General features: G+C 42.9%; 1 protein-coding gene across 1 annotated transcript in view; it reads left to right on the top strand.

Annotated features, from left to right (window-relative positions):
* Window positions 1-1613: 1613 nt before the first annotated feature.
* PPP1R21 (protein phosphatase 1 regulatory subunit 21) overlaps window positions 1614-10814 on the top strand; it is a 70110-nt gene continuing 60909 nt past the window's right edge. The window contains exon 1 of the mRNA XM_082427692.1: window positions 1614-10770. Coding sequence (XP_082283818.1) covers window positions 10678-10770 — 93 coding nt within the window. The 5' untranslated portion in view covers window positions 1614-10677. The remainder of the gene's footprint in view (window positions 10771-10814) is intronic.

The raw sequence follows: 10814 nt of genomic DNA, 5'->3' as shown, positions 1-10814 counted from the left end.
CTCAGCACTAGCTTCCAAAGTGGCCCCCTGCTTTGGCCCTTGCCCTCCCCCCCACCCATAGTTGCTCTCAACACAGCAGCCAGAGTGGCCTTAAGACACCAGTCAGATCACGTCGCACCTCTGCTCAAAACCCTCCAAAGCAATGGTGGGCTGGAGGAGCTGGTCCCAGCTGGTGAGACACCACGCTCAAACGTCTTCCCTACTGTGTCAGTGGTGTCACGTTGGTAGCTTAGAATAAGCTGTGTGGGAGTATTTACACCACAGAAATAGGCAGATGCTAAAAAACCAGGGCTTCTTTTTTTTGAGACTCAATTTACCAGTACACCACTGCTCCGAAGATGACCCACTTCTCTCAGGGTAAAAGCCAGAGTGGTTACAACTGCCTGCAAGACCACCTGTAAATGACTCCTTCTCCAATTCCCTCCCCTTTGCTCCAGCCACATGGGCCTCCTGCCTTTCCTCGAATGCGCCAGCACATTCTCACTTCGGGCACCAGCCCTGCCTGCTCCCTGTGCCTGGAACACTCCCTCCAGATACCTGCACCCAGGGGGTCTGCTTATTCCTGCTCTTCCTGGAAGTCCTTGCTCAAGTCTCACCTTCTCAATGAGGCTCACCTGACCACCTCACCATAAACTCTACCCCCTCGCCAGCTGTCCTGAGAGCATTCTAGCCTGTAGGTATTGGCTGTATTTATTATTCATGCTCTGTGTCCCTCACCACAGCACCACCTCCACAGAGGGTAGGGGTTTGGGACTGTTTCTTTCCTAATGCGTCCCGGTGCCTGGAACTGTGCCCAACACACAGGGCACTCAGTTAGCGTTTATTGGCTGACGGGCTGACTGAATCTCCAAGTGCCCACCTCCTCTGTAAACCCTCCCTAACCTCGGTACTTTCCTCCTTTCCATTCACAAAAGGTCCAGATTCTTTTCCTCTGTGTTAGCGCAGAGCCGCTTTGTACCTGTAGCTGCTGAAGCGCTTTTGCTGTATCAGTATGATTTTATGACCTGCCTCCCCCGCCAGATGGCTGTTTGTGGGCTCTTGAAGGTGCTTCCACCACCTATCCCAGGGCCTGGCACACCCCCCGACACACACACACACACACACTGGTACCTGTTCAATGAACGCATGAAGGTGTAAAGGAATGGTGGCCAGAATGTAATTCTCCGGTGGAGTCCTATTCTCACCCGGGGCCCCCCTCTGGTGATGGCTCTGCTGGGAAGGCCTGCAGCTGAGTGAGAGCGAGCCCTCCTTTTCTCATCCTCTGCCTCAAGCCCCGTGTCTTCTAAGGCCTTGCTCACAGAGCAGGAATTTGGCCCGGAAGAGGGCCCAGGATGTGCTGGGGAATCCCCTCCCAGGGTTGGCAGAGCACATGGTACGACCTCTTCGGGGTCTTCTCCAGCCCAGAGGCTTCCAAAGGCCGCCTCTCATGGCTCAGGAGGCTGCGAGCCAGAGGGTCCCCTCATCTGTCGCAGGGAAGCCCTGTCCACCAAGGCCCGCTTCCTTCCTGCTCTGCCCCCCCAGCCTACCCAGGACAAAGGAAGGGCTGCGCCCTGCGGAGAGGCGTGACTTGTCTCCTTTCCCAGCCACCAGGTGAAGAAGGGTCCACACCCTAACTCTAAGCCGCAAGGGAATACAGGATGTCCCATCGCATCCTGTAGAATGACTAATTTTCCAGTTACTAATTTGCCTTGCCTGTTCTGTTCAAACAGGCTAATTGTTTCCCCAAAAAGACTCAGGTGTAGTGGGATGAGGTCACTAGAGACGTGCCTAAACAATTACAAACACTGGTCTTAGGCGCACCGAAAGATTCATAATCAGCCAGTCGGACTGTCGTCTGATTTTTATCTTTCCTAGACAAATTCGGTGAGTGCGCGCCCCCTGCTGGCAACAAGAGATAATACCAGGCAGAAAGAACCACTCTGCGGAGCCAGTGACGCCTTCTCCGGGGAGAGTAATTGGGCGTTAGGGGATGCTTTTGGAACGTTCTCAGCGGGGCATATTAATGGTTATTTCTCAATAACTGTTGATGGAAATATGAAATAAAGGTGATTATTATAATCCATTCGTAACTATGATCTTGGAATGTGTGAATTTTAATCAACAGTGAAAAATCCCGCCAAGGCAGAAAAAAGGGGAAAATTGATCCTTGGTCTGATAATGAAAGAAAACATAACTTTGAGAGTTTCCATATATTTTCTGCTTTTACACTGTGGGTATTATATTCTGTCTTTGTTCACCTAGGACAGTTCAATTTTTTTATTACAAAAGTTTTCAAATATACACAAAAATAGGGAGAAGAGAACAATATTTCCATCTACTCACCACCCAGGTTCTGGAATTATCAAGATTTTGTCACTCTTGCTTTATGTATCCCATTCATTTTTTAGTTGCCTTTTTTTCCCCTTAAATATTATAATCCAGACATCATGTCACTTTATCTTGAATACTGAAGTAGGCGTTTCTAAAAACTGGGCATTTTCTTACCTAACCATACACAATTATTACACCTAAAAACCCCTTGGAGCCATCTAAATGCCCATACAAGCAGTCTACATTCAAGTGTCTTTGAATATAAAACTTGTTTTGCAGTTGTTTGCTTTCTCTCTCTCTCTCCTCCTGCCTCCTTCCCTCTTAATTGACTTATCCTTATATATAGTGAAATGCACAGGTATTAAGCATACAATTCGGTGAGTTTTGATAAATGTATACACCTGGTAACCCATATCCTTATCAAGATAGTTTTTTAAATTGAAGTATAGTTGATTTACAATGTTGTTTCAAGTGTACAGCAAAGTGATTCATTTATACATATGTACACATATCTATTCTTTTTTGGATTCTTTTCCATTAGAGGTTATTACAAGACATTGAACATAGTTCCCTGTGCTATACAGTAGGACCTTGTAAGAAAGAGAACAGTTCTATCACCTCAGAAAGTTTCCTCCTGTGCCTTCACAGTAAACTCTCCCCTCACCCCCAACCACTGCTCTGATTTCTTTCATTGTGAATAAGCTCTGCCTGTTCCAGAATTTCATATAAGATGGAAATATACAGTATGTACTTTTTTTGTGTACAGCTTCTTGCGCTCAGCATAATGTTTTTGAAGTTCATCCACGTTGTTGCATGTTCCCTTTATCGTAAGTTGCAGTCCATAACATGCGCGTACCACAATTTGCTTAGGCACGCTCCTGTTGCTAGACATCTAAATTGTTTCCAATTTGGGCTACTAAGAAAAAAGCTGCTGTGAATACTTTTGTATAACTCTTTTTGTGGATGTATGTTTTCATTTCTCTTGGGTAAACACCCTGGAGTGAAATAACTAGTCACAGCGAATGTGTATGTTTAACTTTGTAAGAAAACCCCAAGTCTCTTCTCAGAAGCACCCCTGCTCTTCCTTTTCTTATGGTCCAATAGTTCTACACTCTGCACATGTCCATTAGCTCCTCTGTAGTGTTGCTTAACTTTTCCCTCTAACTCCCGGGTTTCTTATAAACTAGAAGTTTGGTCTAAAATCCGGATGAGATTCAGTTTAAATACTTTGGCAAGTATGCTTCAGAAGTGGTGCTGTATAGTTCATCCTATACTGCATCGGAAAGTCCATAAGTGGCATGGTTGCCCCACTCTTAATTAAGACACTATGTAGCTCCAGGTGGTTGTGACCTGATCCCCTCAGTGTAAACTTCCCCATCAACTCTTCATCCAATGGTTTCAAATGATCTTTGCCTTGAGTCTTGTTAGGAATTGCAAAATGATGATTTTTAAAAATTCTAGGGACTTCCCTGGTGGCACATTGGTTAGGAATCCACCTGCCAATGCAGAGGACACGGGTTCGATCCCTGGTCCGGGAAGATCCCACGTGCCTTGGAGCAACCAAGCCAGTGCACCACAACTACTGAGCCCGTGCTCTAGAGCCCGCGAGCCACAACGGCTGGAGCCCACGTGCCACAGCTACTGAAGCTCGCGTGCCTAGAGCCCATGCTCCGCAACAAGAGAAGCCACCACAATGAGAAGCCCGCGCACCGCAATGAAGAGTAGCCCTGTTCCGCGCAACTAGAGAAAGCCCACGAGCAGCAACAAAGACCCAACGCAGCCAAAAATAAATAAAAATAAAGAAATAAATTTATTTTTAAAAATTCTATTATCCCTCCATATTTATTATATGAAATTGTTCTGTAAAGAAGAAACTTCTTTTACCAACTTTCTCTCATTGTCATATAGGAAAGGCAAGAAAAATAATTATTTGTCTTTAATTTGCTAGTGAAAATTTTTAATTGGGCTTATTGATTGTTAGGAACTTTTTTCATCGACATATAGTTGATTTACAATATTATGTTAGTTTCAGGTGTACAGCACAGTAATTCAGTTTTTTGCCGATTATATTTTATTATAGGCTATTATAAGATATTGGGTATAATTCCCTGTGCTATACAGTAAATCCGTGTTGCTTATCTATTTTATGTATAGTAGTTTGTTAATTCTATACCCCTAATTTGTCCCTCCCTCTTTCCCTCTCCCTTTTGGTAACCATAAATTTGTTTTCTATGTCTGTGACTCTGTTTCTACTTGGTATATGCATTCATTTGTATTATTTTTTAGATTTCACATATGAGTGATATCATATAGTATTTGTCTTTCTCTGTCTGCCTTAGCCCTAGGCATAATATTCTCTAGGTCCATCCACATTGCTGCAAATGGCAGTATTTCATTCTGTTTTTATGGCTGAGTAACGGTCTATCATGTATATATACACATACATATACTGACCTAAGAAAATATTGCTATGATTTATGTCAGAGTGTTTCACTTATGTTTACTTCTGGGAGTTTTATGGTCTTTAAACCATTTTGAGTTTACTTTTGTATTTAGTAAATGAGGGAATGTTCTAATTTTATTTTACACGTAGCTGTCCAGTTTTCCCAGCTCTGATTGTTAGAAACTTTTTAAAAGGCTAAGACAAGAAAAGCTCTCATAATCAAGTATTATTCAAAAGGTAAATATAAGACTTTGCTCGCCTGGCTTTAAGAAAAAAGATACCTAATATAGAAGAACATTGATATGTTAATGGACCTGGATAGATTGTGGGTTAAAAGTAATAATTGTAATGATAGCAGCTACTAACATTTATGAAACATTTCCTATTGATTTAAATTAACTACCTAATGATGATAACTCATTAATTATAGAGAAAATCAGAGTGTTAGTCATTCTGTGATCGAAAGGGCCTTGTTCAAGTTAGGTGTCACTTTTCACCTTGAAGAAACTACGGATTCTTCTCTCTATTCAGTTGTCATTTCTTGAGCACTCATTGCATTAGGAAAATAAAGATGAATTAGACCCAGACTCTGTGAGACCTCAGGGGCCTAGCAGATGAATTTTGCCTCAGTAGTTCCCGGGTTTTGCCTCGCGCAGATGTTCGTGGCCTTCGTTGTGGAAAATACAAAGAGCACCTTGAAGTTGTAGGTAACACTCCAAAGTCAGGTATCAAATGTCCTATACACAGGTGGCAAATGTGTAACTGGCTCTGGGGTGGAGGGAGCCCAGATTTGTAGCATTTGCCTATTTCCATGGTGTAAATCCTCCCATGATGGCCAGTTTCAAGCTACCAACATGATGTCACTGAATGCAGAGTTGCAAAGATATGCATAGCACACCGCTGTATAGTATTGTATAGATACAATAAAAGTAATTTCAAGAGCTTAGATCAGAGTTAAATATAGTAAATATAGTAAAATAAGGAAGTGATGAGTTTTGAATATTTATCTTTGTAATATAACTTATTTAACGTTCATATAATTTAATCTTTAATGATGGCTGCGTTTAATAACTAACTTGCACAACTCCTGAAAATGTAACAATTGGCTCTCTCAAGCCAGTATGAGCCTGCTCCCATGCACCACTGTTCTACCTGTCACAGTGTTGCAGTGTAGCCATGGTAATATACAGTGTGTGGCTGGGCACTGGGAAGAATGTGGCTGGGATGACTCTGAGCCATGGATGATCAGTGACCTCAGGTCACAGTAGAAGAAAGGAGCTGGGTGTAGCACTATGAGTTACCTCCACTATAGGGGTTATTTACTTTCCTGTTACCGGTGTAGCAAATCACTCCAAACTTAGTGGTTTAAAATAACGTGAATTTGTCATCTCACAGTGTTGGAGGTTAGAAGTCAGAAAGGGGTTGCACTGAGCTAAAATCAGTCTCTTGGCAGGGCTGTGTTCCTTTTGGAGGTTCTAGGGGAGAATTCCTTTTCTTTCTTTCACCAGCTTCTAGAGGCCACCTGCGTTCCTTGCCTTGTGGCCTCCTTTCTCTATCCTCAAAGCCAGCAACGTTGGGCTGATTCCTTTTCATGCTGCCATCTCTTTGGTTCTCTCTTTGGAAAGCTGATTAGCAACCTTAATTCCATGTGCAACCTTAATTGTATGTACCTGAACATAGGCGCCAGAGACTAGAACGTGGATATCTTTGAGAGGCCACTTTTCTGTCTAACCTAGAATGTCAGGTCTGCAGATAGCTCTGCACAGACAGGGCCCCCAGAGCCCTTCTGGAGAAGTTGCTTAGAGTCCTAGAAGATGAGATACATACATGGAGGGTTTCACAAAAGCTGCTGATTTGCCTCAGGTGATTTCAAGTGGCAATAAGTTTTATGGTGAAAATAAAACAATAGAGCACAGAGAGATGGGAAAGGGAAGTATTTAAGCAGATGCTCGGGAATGTCTCTCCCAAGTGGCAATGGGTGGGCTAAGACCTGAATGATGGGGATGCAATCATACCCAGATCCAGGAAAGGCCAGGCCAAGTATAATGAGCAGCAGCACCAAGGAAAGGCTGGCGGTGTCTGGGGTTTAGCTCCCTCGAACCATCTTAAATAAGTTCAGTGAGTTCACTATCCAAACTCAGCTCTAAATGTCTCCTACCCAGTTCCCTCTTCCAACTAGATCTATCCTCCTAAATTCCTCCTACAGAGAAATTCTGGAGCTCCACTGGAGAAAAACAGGTACAAAGTTTCTGAAGACTGAGGAACAGAAAGAAGGGTAGTGTAGGAGGTGAAGGGTGGTAGATTGTTCTAATAATGTACCCCAGTGAATCAGGGTTCTCTGTGTTCATACCCTTTACAATTGATCTTTGTGCCCCTTCTATCAAGAGGCAGTGTGTATTTCTCCACTCCCATCAATCTGGTCTGGCTGTGTGATTTGCTTTGATCAGTAGAATATGGCAGCAGTGATGTACAAATTCTAGAGCCTAGACCTTAAGAAGACTTGAGGCTTTGCTATTGCCCTTTTGGAACATGAAGCAGGGAGGTCACAGGGACCAGACTATGTAAAGGCTTATTAACATGGTAAGGAATATGGACTTTGTTCTAAGTGCTCTGTGGGTTCTAGAAGGTTTTAATTAATAAGTGTTATGCTTCAGAAGATCACACTGGGTGCTCTGTGGAGGAAAGATTGCAGTTGGGCAAGGATGGAAGCTGCGAGGCCAGTGGGAGGCTTTTTGAGGCATCCAGACAAGGGATAGTAGCAATAGAGGTGGAAAATAGTGGACAGATTTGGGTCTTGCTAATGGATTGGCTTGGGAAGAAAATAGTGAATAACAGTCTTCTTTCTAAAAATGCAAGGCTATATAAATACATGTAGAATACAGTTATAAACTTAAAAAAATCTTATAGATTAATGTATATAAATCTGGATGTTGGATGTGACCATTTCCTCCTGTAAGACTGGGCAGCAGAGAAAACCAGAAGGGAAAAAACAACTATGAAGTGAAAACACAGAGGAGAGCAGGGGTCAGAAATGAGGTGTGAGCAGTAAAATGTTTCTGCTTCTCACCTGCACCCGCCCCACCTCCTGGACCTTTCCCTTGGGTTATGAGAGAGACCCCTGGATACTTAGACCAGCCCCACCCCCTTCCCTTTAAACAGCTCTAAAGGTATCTATTTCATGAAGGTACAAGTCCAAATAAATACCAAGGAACATAACATACCCTTTGGCATCCTTACCTCTAATCTAGGACTCATTCACCTTATTGTTTAAACTAAATAGTAAAGGGTTTACCACATGTGGGCACTAAACCAAACAGAGAAAATACAGCCTGCAGTGGAGGCGAAGGACCTGGGTTCTAGTTTTGCTTCTGCCAGTGTCTTTCATGTGATTTTAGACAAGGTATGTCAGGGCTCTGGGCTTATTCTGTCATTCTTCTGTCTTGCTGTGACTGAGATAGGCAAAGCATGAGGGCATGGCCAAAGGAAAAAGTTACAAAATTTCAAGCCCAGAATTCCCATTTTTTGTAGAGCTCCTTAAAGTTGCAAGTCTTCAGATTTTGTCTCACTGAGTACTCGTTACAAAAATGTAAACTTTGGAGCTAACTGCTCAGGAAAAACTCATGCGGAGCGAAGTTCTTTTCTTTCTTTTATTCCTTCCCTACCTTCTTTTAATTTCATTGTAGAGTGACATATATTTTCCCACTGGATTAAAAAAATAAATAACAAAGACAATATGTCATAATAAAAGGCCTATAATTTGCCTTCTTTAATCCTTTCCTTATATCCACCCATATAAGCACTCTTCATTGTCCATTACCTCAATAATCAAGTGTGGTGACCGGCCATGGGGATGTGAAACCAGGCCAGAGAAAATCTTTACTTAGTTATCTTAATGACTGTATGGGGAGGTATTGGTGGGGCTAGCTGGTCTCCCAATGTCACTGTAATAGCTGCTGCACATAGCAGGTTATTATGAAGTAGAATGTATGATTTCAAAGGACAGAGCTTCGAAGCTTGAAAGAAGTTCTTGACTTTCAGTTGTCTGCAAAGATAGAGAACATATGACTCTACCGCACCAGGAAATGATGTTCACTCAGAGACTGACAATGTCATCTAAGTAACCCAATGTCATAACTGGTCATTATCTGTACAACCATAGGAAGTTCCACACTGTTCTCAGTCTATAGCTTCCTAACTTTAATGTATTCAGATTTATTAGTTGAGATCTGGAAACAATGCATCTGACAGAACAACCAGGTTAAGCAGTGGAAACATAAATTTCTCAGTTCAGTAAAATAAACTTACACAGGCTCTATAGCCAAAGTTGCACATTCTTTCTTTGGAATGTTAGTTCTGAAATGGCATTTTATTTTTAAATAACTGAAAATTCTGTTACCTTACAAACCACAGAAATACACTTACAATATTTAATTCTGCCGCTTGGTGGTGCCATGGATAACTAATAATAATAATTTTAAAAAATTTCTGCAAGTTTGCTGGACAGCAGGACTTGGCTATTAGCAAATTGAAAAATATAATTAACATTTTAAAAAGTCTGTAATCCTTTTACACATTATAATGGCTGAAAAGTGCATATGGGCTCAGGCCTTCACTGTAAAATCCCAGGCTTACTCATAGTCAAACAGGAAACCAGGATAGCAGTTTTTTTAATCATGGAAAATTTCAAGCATTCTAAAATGCCAAAATAACTAACATCCCTGTACCTATTACCTGGATAATAAATGTTAACATCTCGTCACATTTACTTGAAAAAAATTAAATGAAAATGAAGTTTATGCTCCTTTGTTCTTTTTCATTCCCCTTTCTTTTTTCTCACTAGAGGCAATCACAACCCAGAATTTGATGTGTATCCTTCCAGTTCTTGTTTCTCTATTTTTAGTACCTGTTCATGTGTCCATGAGCAGTACAAATGTTGCTTCATATTTTTTAAATATATCTTTTCATGCTGTAGTATACTGCAATTTGCTTTTTACATTTAACAGTTTTGTCATGTTGATATATACAGATATATGCAGATATATACAGATCTAGGTTATGAGTTTTAAACTGCTGTGTTGTAATTTATGGCAAACATATATTCTGAATTTATGTATTCATTCCTCTATGAACATTTCAATGTTGCAATAAATGCAATGCTTAGAATATCTAACACATAATACGTCCTCAAAACATATTTAATGAATGAAGCGGCGTAAAATGTTTCAGGCAGACTATTTTTTGCTTCAGTTGTCCAGTTATTTGTCCTTAACTTCCACTCTCTCTGCATGCGCGGCAGGGGTCATTCCCTGAAATTTCCTAAAGGTTTGTTTCCCAGTCCACTGAGAAAAGGCTCTGATGTAGTCCCCGTATGGTGGCAGGGGTGGGCGAATGGAGTGGGTAGAGAATGGACACAAAGACATCTCAGTGTCAAAATATAAGACAATGGAGGTTTGTCTGGTCTGGAGCAGGAGAGGGTGGCAGCAGCGAGCGTTATAAATTTGGGGGAGGTCTGAGAGTTTACAATGCAGGGCATGTCCGGGGCTACCATATCCGGAAAACGAGGTAGCGGAATATAGAGGTCTTTCTCTCAGTGCACCTTCTGAAAGACGTAACCATCAAACGCCAGACGGTTGCCATGGGAACCAGCGGGGGAGGGCGGTGTGTCCGGCCAGAATTCCTGAAGCGCTTAGAATGTTTCTTCTTCCGGTCCTCGGTTCTTCACAACCACCGCCCCTCTCCACCGTCCCCCGCCCATTCTGTGGGCTCTCATCATTCTCTTCCCCTTTTCATTCTCTCCTTCCCTGTTCTAGGCCGCCATCTTGGACCATGCGTCAAGATGGCGCCCCACGGTCCCAGAGGCAGAGCCCAGGAGCGCCGGGAGCCTGCGCGCGCACGTGCTCGGGCGCGGAAGGGTGGGAGCCGTGATGTCAAGACGTTGCCCCGCCCTCGGTGGTCGCTCCGCCCCCGGCCCCACTCCGCCTTCCTCTCACCGGGCGAACCCGGAAGTGGAGGAGGAGGTGCGGCGGTGGTGGTAGAGCGGGCAGGCTCTGGCGGAACCGTA

This window comes from Balaenoptera physalus (assembly GCF_965194825.1).
Source record: "Balaenoptera physalus genome assembly, chromosome: 15".
NCBI classification, from domain to species: Eukaryota; Metazoa; Chordata; class Mammalia; order Artiodactyla; family Balaenopteridae; genus Balaenoptera; species Balaenoptera physalus.
The sequence above is the reverse complement of the archived record's forward strand: the minus strand, read 5'-3'. Positions and strand labels throughout refer to the sequence as shown.